Source organism: Oryctolagus cuniculus, chromosome 16, assembly GCF_051225735.1.
Source record: "Oryctolagus cuniculus isolate XC-2025 breed Fujian yellow rabbit chromosome 16, ASM5122573v1, whole genome shotgun sequence".
Classification (NCBI taxonomy): Eukaryota; Metazoa; Chordata; class Mammalia; order Lagomorpha; family Leporidae; genus Oryctolagus; species Oryctolagus cuniculus.
In genome coordinates, this window is record NC_142882.1 from 75,138,795 (window position 1) to 75,155,761 (window position 16,967).

The 16,967-nt window shown below is 44.9% G+C and overlaps 1 protein-coding gene across 6 annotated transcripts; it reads right to left on the bottom strand.

The window, feature by feature from the left end:
- Positions 1 to 523: 523 nt before the first annotated feature.
- TAC1 (tachykinin precursor 1) lies at positions 524 to 8,057 on the bottom strand. Of its 6 annotated transcripts, XM_008261489.5 has the most exons (7): positions 7,882 to 8,041; positions 7,448 to 7,579; positions 6,470 to 6,566; positions 6,018 to 6,062; positions 5,515 to 5,538; positions 4,060 to 4,113; positions 524 to 1,115 (listed from the first exon to the last, which is right to left on the bottom strand). In XM_008261489.5, exons 2-7 carry the CDS (start codon positions 7,568 to 7,570, stop codon positions 1,066 to 1,068), a joined length of 393 nt encoding a protein of 130 aa, XP_008259711.1. In that variant the 5' UTR covers positions 7,571 to 7,579; positions 7,882 to 8,041; the 3' UTR covers positions 524 to 1,065.
- Between the last annotated feature and the right edge of the window lie 8,910 nt (positions 8,058 to 16,967).

Sequence of the window (16,967 nt, forward strand, 5' to 3'; positions counted from 1 at the left end):
TGTACCCTGAGGCATGCACTTCGGCTGGACGGTGCCAAGGGTGTTATCACTGCATAGGAACTCCTCAGAGAGGCTGTCATTGAGTTCTTGTCTTCATTATGAGGGCGATGCCCAATCATCAGTCCCTCAACTTTCCGAAGTGTCAAGTCGACAACCTTTGTCAGAGTGCGGTTTGACACTAATGCACCTGAGCATTTAGACTTGGGCTCCAAACAGGGATGGAATGACAGGGAGCTCATGTGATATTTCACCCAACAAGGAAATAACCAGTGAAATGCGCCTATAAAATAATTTATTTTCCTATTTATAAAAGGAAATCATAGAGATATACACAGAACTTACTCTATGAATTCAGAAATCCATGTATTTTCTCCATGAATGAGGTCATATATCATACAGGTTGGCAAAGAAAGTATGTATGTGAAAGATAGATTGCATTTTAGCCAAATCAGCTTTGAACATATTTCATCCACTGAAAGAAAGCCCACTGATTTAACACAGGTGTTAATGAAAGAATAGGACAATATTTTCAAGATATTTTTTTCTTTTATTTAAAATGTTAGCTATCACAACACATCATACAGTGAAATGGAGACCCTGGGATCACATGAAAACTTGTAAAACATCTCTATGGAACCACAAACCGTGAAACATGCTGCAGGGGTACAAACACAGTTTGACACCAAGACTCAGTACATTTCAGCCCTGAGACACACAGGGCAAGTGTGTGACTGCACGAGAGCCCCCGCCCTTTCCAGATGTGACCGCTTCGAAGCCACGCTTTCTTCCGGCGATGACATTTTAACACGATTTTACCATTTCATTGAACACTGTGCTTTGTTGAGAGGTTTGCACTGATTTCTACCTCTGAGGGCATCTTCATATTAGAATTACATGTTTACAACACATTTTGGCACAATAGGAAAAATAAACACTTTTCTTTAACGTTTTCAACTAAAACAACAAGTTATTAAATAAATAATCATTCCTCATAGTGCACGTCACATTTTACCTTTCACTGCCCATTGACATAAATGAAGCGGCATGAATAATACTGTAGGCAGTTTATTTACGTCTTCTCTCGTAATTCTGCATGGCGCTCCGTTCATAAGCCACTGGAAACAAAGGAGGTAAAGTGTTCTTTAAGAGAATTCACCGAGGGAGTTAAAGCTCAAGACATCACAGTAATTGATTTTAAGCTCGTAAAGATTTCTCTCTCCAAGGAAGTTTTTCTGAGGATGTTATTTGCACATTTCCACACTTCTTATCATTCTTATCCCGACTAGAAGTTATCTAGCTGCAGAATTCTGGTTTTTTTTTTTTTTTTTTTTTTTTTGTCAACCATCATCCTAAAAGCTTATTTCCACGATACATTGCAACATCAATTCTCAGCAGTTTTGTCAAGCAGGGTCAGATACTACGGGGAATTCACAGCAGAGATGATGTCTACAGTAACCAGGAATAGTAGTAGGATAAAAACAAAACTTATTCTAGGATGTGATCCATAAGCCACAGGCCACACACCGAATCTGGCCCACCATCTGTTCTTGTACATAAAGTTTTATTGGAGCACACACCCATTGTCTAGGGCTGCGCTCTTGAAAATGGCAGCTTTGAGTCTGTTGCAGAGACGACACAATTCACAGAGCCTGAAATATTTATGATCTGCTTCTTTTCAGAAAATGTTTGCTGATCTCTGTTCTAGGAGCCCTTAATGGCGTCTCTCTCTCTCTCTCTCTCTCTCTCTCTCTCTCTCTCTGTGTGTGTGTGTGTGTCTGTTTCTGTTATGAATTCTTCACTGTGATGTATGATCCTAGAGACTAAAAACAACCTAATTTGCTGGCGGGAGGTCAATTGAGCCTTCTGGATACAACACAGTTTAACTCATCTCCAGGGCACCCTAATGGTCCGTGGAAGATTAAAGGATCTCTTACCACAAAAGGGTACAGATAAGGCTGTTGTGGTCAAAATACCTGAGGATTTTTTTTTTTTTATCACTTTAGCCAGTGCTTTACACACTAGATTTACCTTACAGACAAACAAGTGCTTTCTGAAATTGTTTGACTACCAACAGCCCTAGGCATCCCAGACCCTCCTCTAAACATTCTCCCAGGTGAGGATTTGTAGGGTGAGTCGGTGGTCCCCAGTGGTAACCGGAGCCAGCCATGCCTTCCGAAAGGTGAGCAACCATGAAGCAGAAATGTTTCACATCGACTATGTCTGCAGCTCCGAGGTGGAACAGTGTGAGCCCCTGCCTGCAGAGTTTGGAGGGAGGCAAAGTGTTCACTTCTCATTCTGCCTTGTTTATCTGAGGAGGAGGAGGACGGGCCCAGGTTTGGTACCTGACAAGCCTCAGGAGCCATGACTGTTTTCAGAGAAGTGACAGGGACGCTCCTTTAAGGCAATGGAAGACAGCTCTGCGAGTGGGCTGGAGCTTAGTCCCGCTCCAGGGATGCAGCATTTCCTACCTGGTCCCAGAACTCGCTGAAACCCTGTGGGAACTTTGCGGGCAGCAGCTCGTGAGGGTTTCTCTGGGGGGGGCTCCTGGATTTCCCAGATCCTCAGTGGGTCTGTGCCCACCCAAGCGTAAGGGTCAGGTGGCTGTGGGACAGACTAGAGCAGTCTTGCCCTTACTGAGCACCTGCGAGGATTCCTGTGGGACCAGTGACTGCGTGTCTGCCCAAGTTTTTCCTTTTATATTTAACTAAGCTGGAAGGACAAAGATTTCATTATAAATTGATCTTGAGTCATTTTAGTGATTCTATTTATTATTATCTATAATATACTTATTCAAATGCACTTAGTGTGTTTTAAATTGCATGATACCTGCATTTTGTGCCAAGTTAAACATACTAAAAATCTGTATCAATTCTGGCATGGAGAGTTAATGACTAATGTGATTATCCAGGAAAACACGGTTATGTGAGGACTAGTATGCATTGATTCAAAAAACTCACTGTGTTTTTCATTTGTATTCCATTTTCAAAAGCTGGACGATAATACCTATTAATAAAATGATTACAAGGTTTCCCTAAGGCACACTGATAACTTCTTTAAATTCAACAAGGAGCCCTAAAACAACCTGTGAGTATAAAAGTCGTGTCTAAATTTAGAAAGTGGTGACTCAATAAAAATATTAGGATAATTATTTTTGCATGAATTCAGAAAGTTAACAACTAAGCTGGCATTTTTTAGTTACAGATTTTCTAGAAATTAGCAACATTCTAAGTGGGTATTACAATTGCTGACTTCTTCCTAATTAATCAGATGTTTGGTATTTTATAGAAAAATAAAGAAAGTTTGACTAGCTTTTCAACGGAACCTAAGCTAGGAGTTACAAAGCCTGAAATGCTTAATAGGTCAGCTACTAAGAAAATTAGAGAAGAAAGAAATATTCAGCCTTTTTATCAACTGACAGAGTTGTTCAAAGTTAAAATTGGTTTGGAGAATTGTGGCAGCCTTCTCTCTGTGGGTTTTAATAAGCTTTACTGATCTGCGACACTCTAGGCTCCTCTTAGAAGGTTCTGGAGTGGGCCCTGTCCCTCTCATCCTCTCCAGCACCCATCAGGACTGTTATATTCTGAGCATCTGTAGCTTCATAAAGAGCAAATGGTTTGTAGACAAGGTTTGTTTTGTTTTGCTTGCTTTGGAAAAGCTGTGGCGTCTTGTGTAGCGCTCAGATTACATTGGTAATAAGTGAAAATCATTCTCATCGCGCTATGCACTGCCTTCCCCTCTTAGCTCTGTAAGGTGAACTACGAGTTACTTAACAGATCAGTGGGGAGGAATATTAGAGCAGCTCAAAAATTCAGGCTGGATAATGGTCATGCGGGGCAGACTCGGGAAAGGCTGGTGGTGTGGGAGAAACAGGCTGATACTGCGGCGATATCAGCTTCAACACCTGTAAATCCTTCTCACAGCACTAAGACTTCTTTTCACATAAGTACTCATTTTTACCTCTTGTCATTCTCATTTTTTCATACTTTGAAAATTGTCTAATAAAAATAATAAAAGTAAATTTGAGACACTGTCTATTTTCAGGTAGGATTTCATACATACCAGAATTTAAAGCTCTTTTGCCCATTAGTCCAACAAAGGAATCTGTTTTATGCCCTGGAAAAATACATGTAGGGGTATTTTAATATGTATGTCTTTGAGGAAATATATCACTAAAACTAGCAAAAAAAATAAAAAAGCACCTAAGTATATTAGCCTACATAATAAATACATCTATTTCAAATTTTAGTGAGCCTAAAGCAATGAAAATTCCTTGTAAATCTTACAAATTACCCTAAGGCAACACCATGAAAGAATTTTTCTCAATTCTGTATCTAAAATTAGCAAGTACTCTTTATTCATGTGATATTTGATCTATCATTTGCAATACTGATAGAATCTGAGCTAGCTCTGACTTTCAGGGAGTCAGTTTCAGGTTTGTATGGGAGATAGATAACTAAGCTTGTTTCCTCGTGAGACTAAATGTATTATTTCTCAGAAAGCGAGTCTTAGTTAAGTCAGATTCGAGCCCTTGATGATTAACTATCTCTATTTTATTAGATCTTTAAAAATAGTCTATTCTTGTTGGAAGAGTGAATTTGACTTTAATAGAGTACATTTATTTCTCTCACATAGAACTTCATTATATATAATTCTCTTGATAGACAAGTCCTTAGAAAGTAAATATGTATAGCATTTATTTATTTTCAAAGATAAAAATCTTTGGAAAAGATTTATTATTTTAATTCTAGTGGGAGAATTTCTCTTGATTTTTGCAGTATCCTTGGGACTAGGGCTGTTAGTTTAATGCGATCTACTTTGCCATCCAGGCAGCCCAATTTAAGACAAGGCACATAGATGTACTGTGTGATTAACGTGGACCCTGGGACTTCCTGTCAATTTGGCTCCAGTCACCGGGATACTAGAATCTAAGGACCCTCAAGTGCATAACTCTGACATTTTCTCCACCCCAACAAATGCTCCCTGTGTGTTGGCTGGCGAAAGCTTCCCGCTGCATTATGGAACCAAAGATCTTCATGTCCATCATTATCTTTACATGGATTCTACTTAGCTATTCACTCCCTCACTCACTCAATTGCCTGCTGGATGACCTCAAAACATGATCTTCTAGGAGACCCAGCATATTAAGGTGAGTGAGAAGGAGCCCATAAATACTTGGATTTGGGTACTAGGGGAGGCTGGAGAGGACTGTGTGAGGTGGGTCACAATCCTGTGATTTGACTTCTTACCAAAAACTAACAATTTATAGGGGCTAAAGGACAGCTTCCTTTCCTTTTTAAAACATCAAGTATCTTTTTGGTAAGAGCCATATTTTTAAGAAACAGAGCTTGACGCAATCATATTCTATATAATAGGAGTCTCATCCACTCTTATATAGTCTCCATTGACATATTAAGTCTATGTTAAGACTGAAATTAAGGTCAGCTATTGCATAAAGTGGTATTCAGTCTTGTTAACATTTGCACTTGAGAAATGCCAAAATAATCTTGAACTTACTTTTGTGAGAAATCTGGCCGTGTCCTGGCAGGAAGAAAGGTAACAGTTAACCAACACGTGCAAGATCTGTGCAGAGCTCTATCACATCTCTTAAAGAGGCTGCTAAAATACATCGATTTTCAAAATATGCAACATATTCCACTCCTGTCCCACCCTGAGAAATATAGCGGGACCATAAAGGCTAACCAGATTATTCATAATAAAAAGCAAACTAGTTTACAGCCCAAAGAACCATCACCGAGGGCTTTCTCTAGACCAAGGCTTCACACCCAAGATGCTGGGACACCTGAGGTCTGGCATTAACTGTCAAGCTGTGCCACCTCTCATCTTCAAGGCCTGACACCCCACCCGTGTGCGAGAGAGAGAGAGAGAGAGAGAGAGAGACAGACAGACCCATCTCTTTACCAAACAGCATAACCAGGATACTGCGTTCAAGCCCTACAAGATTTCCTTCACTTTTCTAATGAGAATTCACGATAGTCAAAGATTGATAGAGTGTTTACCATAAAGAGCCTTTAACAGGGCCACTTGTTTTTCAATTGAGGAATCTGACAAGAGAGGAGTTGGCATTAACTATTTACGTCCCACTGATGTCGCCATCAACCCAGGGAAACTGTGTTTCCATCTGGAGCCTCGGCACAGCCAGGTCTCGCCTAACCCGGGGGGGGGGGGTGGTCAGCTTCCACGTGCACCACGACCCTGCGGACGCCTCCCCAAGAACGCCCCCGCCCGCCCCTCCCTTGCTAATTGGTATCCTTAGTAAGGGGCGCGCTGAGCTAAGGCTGGGTCCTGGATTTGGCGGTTTTGTGCACTCGAATGCCGGCGAAGCCCTCCCTCTGCAGGCAAGTGCGCACAGCGCCTTAGAGAGGTCCCGAGTCCCACCGCTCTTAGGATGGACTTATCTACTCATGGAGCAAGACACGAGCGAGCAGGCAGGGAGGGTTGCCCATCTCACCAGCATCCCGTTTGCCCATTAATCCAAAGAACTGCTGAGGCTTGGGTCTCCGGGCGATTCTCTGCAGCAGGTGCTCGAAGGGCTCGGGCAGCTCCTCCTGGAAGACAGACGCGCGGACACACGGGCGTGTGGGCCACGGAGCCAGGTGCGGGGTGGCCCGTGCCATTCCCAAAGCGCGCCCCAGCCCTGGGCGAGCCCCAGCGAGCCAAGGCCCGGGCGGGGAAGCCAGCTCTGCCCAGGGGGGAGGGGGGTCTGCCCCACGTCGGGCGCGGTCTGCCACTCCCGCACCACTCCAGCCCCGCGCCGTGTCCTCAGGCCCGGAGCCCTGCTCTCCCCTCTGCTTCCACGGACCCTGCTCATCTGCAGAGCCGCCCTCCCCCGAGCCCCTCCAGCCCTCCGCCGTGACTTTGTCTCTCCCTGGTGCGGGCTCCAGCGACCTCTTGCTGCCCCGAACACACACAGGTGTGTGTGTGTTTGCAGGGGTGGGGGGAGGGGGTGCTTTCCCCGCAACCCGCACCGCAGGCTCCCTGGCGCCAACACCTACGAGAGCCATCTAAAGCGAAACTCGCAGGTCCGCAAAATGAACTCGCAACGACCAGTGAGCCCCCGCTGAGCGCTCCTGTCCCCGGGGACGTTTCCCAGCGCGCGGACAGGGCGGGAGACTGAACCTGCGCGAGCAGCGTCGCTCCGGGATGAAACCTTGCGAGGTTTCCAGCCTTCTGGCAACCCGGGGCTCGTAGGGGCGGACTGGACTCTCTCGGAGAGATCCCAGACCCTGCGCTGCAGCCCCAGGGAGAAAAGTTGGGTCCTGGGTGCAGAACCAGGGCGGGAGCGAGGGGGCGGGGTGGGGTAGGGTGGTGGAGCCGCTTCCAGCACTGCGCGCCCGCACTGCTGTGGCCGCGGCCGGGCAGACCCGCAGACTTCGCGGGGTCCCAGCCCCGGAGGAGCGGCGCGGGCTGTTCCCGGACCCGGGCTCACCTTGATCTGGTCGCTGTCGGACCAGTCGGACCAATAATTTAGATCATCGTTGGCTCGGATGTCTTCCGCAGACAGTTGGGTGGAGACGAGAGCCAGGACTGCCAGGGCCACGAGGATTTTCATGTTGGCTTTCTGGGGGGCAGTGGGAGAGAAGGGGAAGGGAGGTGGGGTGGAGGAGCCCGTTGATCGGAGCGGCTGTCAGCGAGTTGGGGCAGCGGCATTTTCGGCCCCCAGACGGCACCCGGGATGAGTTGAACCAGGATGAGAAGCGCGCCCGGGTCCCGGGCCTCTGCTCCCCAAATCCCAGCAGTCCTAGGCTCCCCCAGCCCCCAACCACCAAATCGCACTTCCCTTCCCGCGGGACAAAGAAGAGGGTCAGTCTCCCACCCCGGCCACGCGGGATGGCTGCGCTGTGGCCCAGCGCGGGCACTTACGGCGACGGCAGGCCCGCGGGTCCCTGGGCTGCTCGGAGCGCACGCCGCGCGGTGCGGGAGGAGGTGAGCGCGCGCTGTGGCCCGCTCGGAGCCGCGCGGTTTTTATCCCCGGCTCGCGGAGCCTCCGGACCCACGTGACCCGCCCCCCCTCCCCACGACTTTCTGCTCAATATTTAATTAGCCGCCTCTTCCTTCTCTGCCGGCGTGATTGAGAGTTTCCGAGACGGCAACCCGTCGGTGCCCATCACATCTGGACCCCACTGGGCCCGCAGTGACGCAGTGTTAGGCAAGTCGAGGCTTCCGCATCCGTCTGCGGAGCTGACGCCCCCTCCCCTCGCCTTGACACCTGAGATTACTCATCAACCTCCAGCAAAGTGACTCACTCCTTGGACTGGGCCGACTTTGGAGAAGCGATAGTTTTGAAGCCAGCCGACCGGGTACCTGCGGGCAGCAGGACCGGGTCGAGGGCCAGCGGGCCACGGAGGGGGCGCTTCCGTGGGCCTTCCCGCCTTCACCTCTCCTAAATCCCCGGCAGCACTCACACTTCCCCAGCGTTGAGAAAGGGGTGTCTCAGGCTCATAGCGCTTCCGGGGAGGGAAGAGGATTTATTATACGCTTTAGGGAAACTGCACCCAGAGGCGTCCCGAGGTGGCTCCTGTCCCCCAAATCCTCCTCGCCCTGCACAGGAGGGCGTTTTTGCTTCTCTCCCACCCTGTCTTGCACGTGCCCGGCACTCTTAGCTGGTGTCACCCAAGGCATCCGCGGGGACTTCGCCTGTGCATCAAAGTCGGTGCAGTGAGCACGCAGACCGGCAGCCGTGCAGTCGTCCACAGCACAGAATTGTTAGGAAACTAAGGTCAGCGCCTGCTGGAGATCACAGCTTCCCAGGAGTGCACGCTTGCCTTGAAGACACATTTCCTTTACCTGAAGAGCAGAATTACAGGTGTGTGTGCGTGTGTGTGTGTTGGGGGGAGATAGAGAAAAAGTCCTGTGGGCTGGTTCACTCCCCAGATGGCCTCTACGTTCCGGCCTGGCTAGGCCAGAAGCCGGGAGCCAGGAGCTCCATCTGGGTCTCCCATGTGGGTGCAGGGGCCCAAGCACTTTGGCCGTCTTCTGCCGTCTTCCCTGGGAGCTGGATTGGAAGTGGAGCTGCTGGGGCTTGGACCTGGGCTCCATTATGGGATCTGACGTTGCAAGCAGCCGCTTAGCCCACTGGGCCACAATGCTGCTGGAGACTCGTTTCTCACATCTTTATCAAAACTGAATGACATTGTATTTTGGGTGGAATAGTTTTCTCTTTTATACTTAGTATTAAAAACTTCAGGCAATTATAATTTTAAGTACAATGCACGATGGAAATAAGTTTTCGGAACTTAAGTATACCAGTAATACTTTTCCTCCAATATTTGTTCTTAAATGACAGTGAATTTTGAAATTTTCATGTGTCTCTCAAATTTTTTTGACCTAGCCTCACAGTGTGAGCATTTCCTGTTTTAGTTTTCAAAACGTTTTAAATGGCAAATTATAAACATACAAAAGTAGAACAAATCATCGATTTGAAGCAATTTACTTGTTCAAATACAGTACTTCCTATTTCTCCTCCACTCAGATTATTTTGAAGCAAATCCCGGACATCTCATCATTTCATCTGCAAACATTTTAGTGTATCTATCTAAAAGGTAAGGATTCTAAAAATAAAAAGATGAGGACAGCGTTGTGGCATAGCTGTTAAAGCTGCCGCCTGCAGTGCCGGCATCCCATATGGGGAGCTGGTTCAAGAGCCAGCTTCTCCACTTCTGATCCAGCTCTCTGCTATGGCCTGGGAGAGCATTGGAAGATGGCCCAAGTCCTTGGGCCCTTGCACCCGCATGGGAGACCCAGAAGAAGCTCCTGGCTCCTGGCTCAGCTCCAGCCATTGTGGCCATTTGGGGAGTGAACCAGTGGATGGAAGACCCTTCTCCCTCTCTCTGCCTCTGCCTCTCTGTAACTCTGCCTTTCAAATAAACAAACACAAATTTTAAAAAAAATATATAATCATATAAGAGTGGGAATAAGAGAGGGAGGAGATGTACAAATTGGGACATGTTCAAGTTGACTTGCCCCAAAATGGTAGAGTTAGAAATGTGCCAGGGGATTCCAATTCAATCCCATCAAGGTGGCATGTACCAATGCCATCTCACTAGTCAAAGTGAGCAGTTTCAGTTCACAATTGATCATAATGATAGGATTAAGAGTCAAAGGGGTCACATAAACAAGACTAGTGTCTGCTGATACTAACTGATAGAATTAAAAAGGAGAGAATAATCCAACATGGGAAGTGGGATACACAGCAGACTCATAGAATGGCAGATGTCCTAAATAGCACTCAGGCCTCAGAATCAGCCCTTAAAGCATTTGGATCTGACTAAAAAGCCCATGAGAGTATTTCAGGCATGGAAAGCCAAGACACACTGGCAAAAAAAAAAAAAAATCAAACAAACAAACAAACTTAAATGAAAGAACTCCGCGAGTGAGATCCTAGTGGAAAGAACAGGCCATCAAAGAAGGAGGTACCTTTCTCTGAAGGGAGGAGTGAACCTCCACTTTGACTATGACCTTGTCTAAATAAGATCAAAGTCGGCGAACTCAAAAGGCTTCCATAGCCTTGGCAACTCATGACAAGAGCCTAGGGAGATTACTGATGCCATAAACAAGAGTGTCAATTTGTTAAGTCAACAACAGGAATCACTGTGCACTTACTCCTCATGTAGGATCTCTGTCCTTAATGTGTTGTTCAATGTGAATTAATGCTATAACTTGTACTCAAACAATATTTTACACTTTGTGTGTCTATGTGGGTGAAGTCTGTTGAAATCTTTACTTAATATATACTAAATCAGTCTTCTGTATATAAAGATAATTGAAAATGAATCTTGATGTGAACGGAAGGGGAGAAGGAGTGGGAGTTGGGAGGGTTGCAGGTGGGAGGGAAGTTATGGGGGGGGAGCCATTATAATCCATAAGCTGTACTTTGGAAATTTATATTTGCTAAATAAAAGTTAAGAAAACATGATTATTTGATCAAAAAGCAAAGTAATTTCTATGATATTAAATAATCAGTCAAGGGTCAGATATTCCTCATTGTCTCATACGTCCTAACTGCCCCATACAATTTCACAGTTAGAACCAGGACGGCAGTGATGTCTGTTTGCACTTACCTGTCTTGTCTCAGTTCAGGCTGCTAGAACCAAGTATCCTAGACTTGGTGATTTACAGCAATGGAAAATTATTTCTATAAAGGCTGTGAGTCTGATGTATACCCCAGGTCTGTTTAGAGAATTTTTTTAAGGATCATTGTGACCTCAAAAGTTAAAACACATTTGAAATATTTCATTTTTAAATTGATGTTCAATTATATATCATTCTTCTAAGGGGCAGGCACTTGATGCCCATTTCATATTGGAGTGCCTGGGATGGAGTCCCAGTTCTGCTTTCTAGTCCAGCTTTCTTTTGATACTCACCATGGAGGCAGTAGAAGGTAGCTGAAGTACTGGGGTCCCTGCCACCCACATGGGAGACCTGGGTTGAGTTCTGGCTTCTGGCTTTGTACTGGCCCAGCACTGACTTTACTGGCATTTGGGGAGTGAACCAGTAGATGGAAGTTTTCTCTCTGTCTCTTTCAAATAAAATTGAAAACAAATGAGTGTTTTGAAAAAGTATACACTTTAAATATACATTTTGCTCTAAATATGTTTTGTTTTAAAATACTTAATTGATATTTTATATATTTATGAATATATAATTTTATATATTGAATATATATATAATTCTTGGCCAACAGGTGATTGTTCACTTGAAACTTTTGATGTGCCTTTTTTAAAAAAAAAATTCTTTTAAAAGATTTATTTATTTATTTGAAAGGCAGAGTGACAGAGAGACAGAGGCAGAGGCAGAGGCAGAGCCCTTCCATCTGCTGGTTCACTTCCCAAACATCTGCATTGGCTGGAGCTGGCCCAATCCAAAGCCAAGAGCCAGGAGCTTCCTCTGGGTCTCCTATGTAGGTGCAGGGGCCCAAGAACTTGGACCATCTTCCACTGCCTTCCCAGGGAACATTAGAAAGCTGAATCAGAAGTGGAGCAGCCAGCACTCGAACCGGTGCCCATAAAGTATGCTGGCACTGCAGGTGATGGCTTTACCCACTATGTCACAGCTCTGGCCCCTTGATATGCCTTTAATTGGCTTTGATAGCTGCCTTGTTTGTGGTATGTAAAGTGTTTCAGGTCTAAGTTGTGTATTTCCTGCCCCAGGCCTGGAATTGCCTTTAAGGTGCCCTTGTCTCCTTTCAGTTAGAAATGGTAGTTAGAGATCATAACCTTAGCATTATAGGTGCACAGTGCTATTATGTTCTTTGTGGCCTGAAGACATTTTCAGGTGCTGGAATTGTGCAGAGAGTTAATCTGCCACCTGTGACACTGACTGCTCATGTGGGTGCCGGTTCACCTCCTGGTTGCTCCACTTCTGATCCAGCTCCCTGCTAATGGTCTGGGAAAGCAGTAGAAGATGGGCCAAGTGTTTGGTCCCCTGACACCCACATGGGAGACCTGGATGAAGCTCCTGGATGTGGCCATTGTGGCCATTTGGGGAGTGAACCACTGGATGGAAGATCTCTCTGTAACTGTGACTTTCAAATAGATAAATAAATAAATAAATCTTTTTTTTAAATACCTGTTCAACGCAGAGAACTAAGACAGGTGTGTGTGTTTGTTTTTATTTTTAGAAGATTTATTTATTTATTTGAAAGGCAGAGTTACAGAAAGTGAAAGAGAGAGAGAGAGAGAGGGAGACAGGCAGACAGAGAGAGAAGGAGAGAAAGAGAGAGAGAGAGGTGTCTTCCATCCACTGGTTCACTCCCCAGATGGCTGCAATGGCCAGAGCTGTGCTGATCCGAAGCCAGGAGCCAAGAGCTTCTTCCGGGTCTCCCACGTGGGTACAGGGACCCAAGGACTTGGGCCATCTTCTGCTGCTTTCCCAGGCCACAGCAGAGAGCTGAATTGGAAGAGTAGCAGCTGGGAATAGAACTGGAGCCCATATGGGATGTCGGTGCTTCAGGCCAGGGCTTTAATCTACTGCACCACAGTACCAGCCCTTTAATGTTTCTAATTTTATTCAGATGCCATAGCTTGCAAATGTGCCATAGTACTTAAAATACTCTTCCATAGAGGTGAGCGCAGAAAATAGTAAGATAACAAATTGATCCAAGAAAGCATTTCCCACTTTTCTCTTATTATCATTAATTGCTAACTTTGTGTTCCTAGTGAGATCGTATGCTTGCTGACACTTTTCTTTGAACTTTGCAGGCTTTGGGATATTTATATTCTTTATTACTTGATTTCCTAAAATATAAAATTTATGAAAATATTCATGAGTAAAATATACATGTTTCTAATGCATGCTAAGTCCATGAGCAGTTGAATGGTGAGCAAAGTAGTTAAGACTCATTTGTTTTTGTTGGCAAATTAAAAACAAGCAGAAAAGCACCAAGAAAAATTATCATTGCTCATTTACTCATAACTTAAAATGAACCACTTTTTTTTTAAGATTTATTTATTTATTTGAAAGTTTGGAATTACAGAGAGAGAGAAGGAGAGGCAGAGACAGAGAGAGAGGTCTTTCATCCGCTGGTTCACTCCCCAGTTGGCCGCCACGGCCGGAGCCACACCGATCCGAAGCCAGGAGCTGGGAGCTTCTTCTGGGTATTCCATGTGGGTGCAGGGGCCCAAGGACTTAGGCCATCTTCCAGTGCTATCCCAGGCCATAGCAGAGAGCTGGATCTGAAGTGGAGCAGCCGGGACAGGAACCAGTGCCCATATGGGATGCTGGCACTGCAGGCCACCGCTTTACCTGCTACGCCACATCGCTGGCCCCGAATCACTGTTAATGCCATAGCATACTGCTCATAACTTTTATTTGTTTAAAGGTTTATTTATTTGAAAGAGTTGCAGAAAAAGAGAAAGGGATAAGGGAGGGCAGAAGGGAGAGAGGGAGGGAAGGACAGAGGGAGAGAAAGAGGGAGAGAGAGGTGGAGGGATCTTCCATGGGCTGGTGTACTCCCCAGATGCTCATAATGGCCCAGAGTAGGCCAGGCTGGAAGCCAGGAGCCAGGAACTCCATCCAGGTCTTCCACATGGGTGTCAGGAACTCAAGTTCATGATCCACCATCTACCATTTCCCTGGCACATTAACAAGCAGCTGAATCTGAAGCAGAGCAGCCAGGACTCAAACCTGCACTCTGGTATGGGATGCAGGCTTCCAAGGCTGCAGCTTAACCTGCTATGCCACAATGCCTGCCCCTGCTCATAGTTTTTAATGGAGGAAAAGTTACTGGATTATTTTTGTAAAATTAGACATTGTTTATAAAAACATCAAGAACTGCAAAAAAAAAGTACAATAATGTATTTTAAAAAATAATTACCTAAAACTCAGAAATGACCACCCTTAACATTAAATAGACATGATTACGAATAGTTTTTTATGCATATTATGCAATTAAAAGGTTAGAGGAATAGACAGATAACTAAAAGTGATAAAAATAGAATGAAACCCTAGAAAATATTTTGATTTAATTATTTATTGGAGAGTCAGAGACAGATATAGAGTGAGAAAGTGAGGTAGAGAGAGAGAGAAAGAGAAAGAGAACCTATCCTCTGGACCATTCCCCAAATACCTGCAACAGCACGGGGGATGCCGAAGCCAAGGGCTAGGAATTCTGTCCAGGTCTCTCATGAGTGGCAGGGACCCCGGTGCTCGGGTCACCCCTGCTGCCTCCCAAGGTTTGCAGAAAACTGGAATCAGGAGCTGGAGCCAGGCAGCAAAGCCGGATCCTCCAACATGCGACACAGGTGTTTTATCCAGTGTCCTAATGGCAGGACCAAACACCTGAGCTCAGGAAGTACTTTTAGTGAAAGGCAGTATTACATCTTACATGACTTTACTGGAACAGAGTAAAAACTAGGGTGAGAATGTTTATTCAACACAAGACATTTTTTCCGCAAAAGAACCAAATGTTAGAAAAAAAGGAAGGTTTTGTGGGAGGGCGTCAGGCTTAGGAGTTGAGACACTCCTGCCCCATAGTGGAGTGCCTTTGTCTGAAGTCCATCTCTGCCCCTGGTGCCAGCTTCCTCTCCACGTCCCATATTGGAGTGCCTCAGTCCCACTTTTGATTCCTGCTAACGTGTACACTGGGAGGCAAGAGGTGCTGGCGCAGGTGTTGGGTCCCAACCAACCAGATGGGAGACCTGGACGGAGTTCCTGGCTCCTGATGTTGGTTTGGCTCAGCCCTGGCTGTTGTGGGAATTTGGTGTGTAAGACCAGCACTTGGGAACTTTCTGTCTACCTGTCTGTCTCTGCTTCTCAAGTATAAGACTTAGGAATAAAAATTAAGAAGCTAGTGTATAACCTTTTAAAACCAGATATGTATGTGCTATGTATTAATTCACTATTGTAAAAGCTGAGTACCTTGCTACTGTTGAACCTCTGCTTATTTCCCTTTGTCTCCACTCCCAAGTTTTGCAGTTACTTTGACATCATTTGGGCTTCTATTATGCACAAGCTGTTTTGCTGCAATGCCTTCGTTGGTTGTCGACTCCTCATTCTGTGTGTAAATGGGTTTATTGTTCACCAGGAGTCCTTTAACCCAGCCTTGGCAAGCTCATATTGATTTTTAATCATCTTTTATTTGGCTGGATGTCATTGTCAAGCAAATTTTTCTTCCCCGAGAAGACTCATACATATTGTATTCCCTGAGTTCTTTCATGTTAGTGAATGTTGATAGCTTCTGAGTGCAAATGACATCTTGATTAGTCGTAATATTTTTATGTTCAATTTCATTTTATCAGAACTTTATGGACATAGCTCCATTGTCCTGTGGAGTTGAGGGTTATTTAGAATTCTTTGATATGTTTCCTCCCCCCTTCTTGCTTTTGTGTTGTTTTCTGCTTGAATATTTGAGAAATTCTTTCTTTATCCTTGACATTCAATAGTTCAACCAGGATATATCTCATTGAATATTCCTGCATCTAATTTTCTTGGAGTATCATGAACTCTTTTTGTTTTTCAAGAGTTTTGCTCTTTAATATATCAAGTTATTCTTTTTCTTAATTTTAGAGAAATTCTACTTTAGTAAGCCTTTGAATATATCTTGAGCTAGAGTCTCTACTTCAAGAATATTGTGGTCTTTCTCTTCAGAATATCATCACCATATATATGCATATAATACTGTAGTGTATTTTATATCTCATGTCTACAGTATTTTCCCAAATTTCAGGGTTTTTTTTTTTTGGCTCCCTTTTCATCTGACTTCACACAGATTGTGTCAACTCTACTCTGTGACAGTAATTTACCTTTATCTGTTCTGCACCTTGCTGTTTCTAATGCACTTATTTTTCCTTAGTCATAGTGTGAAGTCCCCAATTTGTTCTCAAAGACTAGTAAGTCCCCCTTTTATCCCTGTAATTGTTTTACTATTTTATTGAATTTATATTCTTATCAAGATATTCTTAGTGTGAAGTGATGGAAAGAATGTCTTCCATTTCCTGATATGTATTTTCTTCTTCAGTGGTAAAATGCATAAGTTTTGAGCAAACTACCAATTTTAATGCTGGCTTAGCCATTTACTGTCACATAGGCTTGGTAAGTTACTTAAGCAGTTTTTTGGGTTGTTAAGTGGAAAAATAAATAACATTTATTTTATATGACTTGATATAGGAATTAAGTATACATAGAGTGAAAAAAAAAAAAAAACCAGTGCCTAGCACGTGAAATTGTTAACTTTTGTTGTTATTCTTTTTTTTATATATATTTTTAAAATTTTTTGACAGGCAGAGTGGACAGTGAGAGAGAGAGACAGAGAGAAAGGTCTTCCTTTGCTGTTGGTTCACCCTCCAATGGCCGCCGCGGCCGGCGTGCTGTGGCCGGCACATCGCGCTGATCCGATGGCAGGAGCCAGGTGCTTCTCCTGGTTTCCCCTGGGGTGCAGGGCCCAAGCACTTGGGCCATCCTCCACTGCACTCCCTGGCCACAGCAGAGAGCTGGCCTGGAAGAGGGGCAAC

Coding starts and splice junctions, on each gene's coding strand:
- TAC1 (XM_008261489.5), bottom strand. CDS start 7,570: ATGAAAATCCTCGTGGCCCTGGCAGTCCTGGCTCTCGTCTCCACCCAA. Junction 6,567..7,447: donor CCGACAGCGACCAGATCAAG/GTGAGCCCGGGT, acceptor TCTGTCTTCCAG/GAGGAGCTGCCCGAGCCCTT. Junction 1,116..4,059: donor CAAAAGAGCTTTAAATTCTG/GTATGTATGAAA, acceptor CTTTGTTTCCAG/TGGCTTATGAACGGAGCGCC.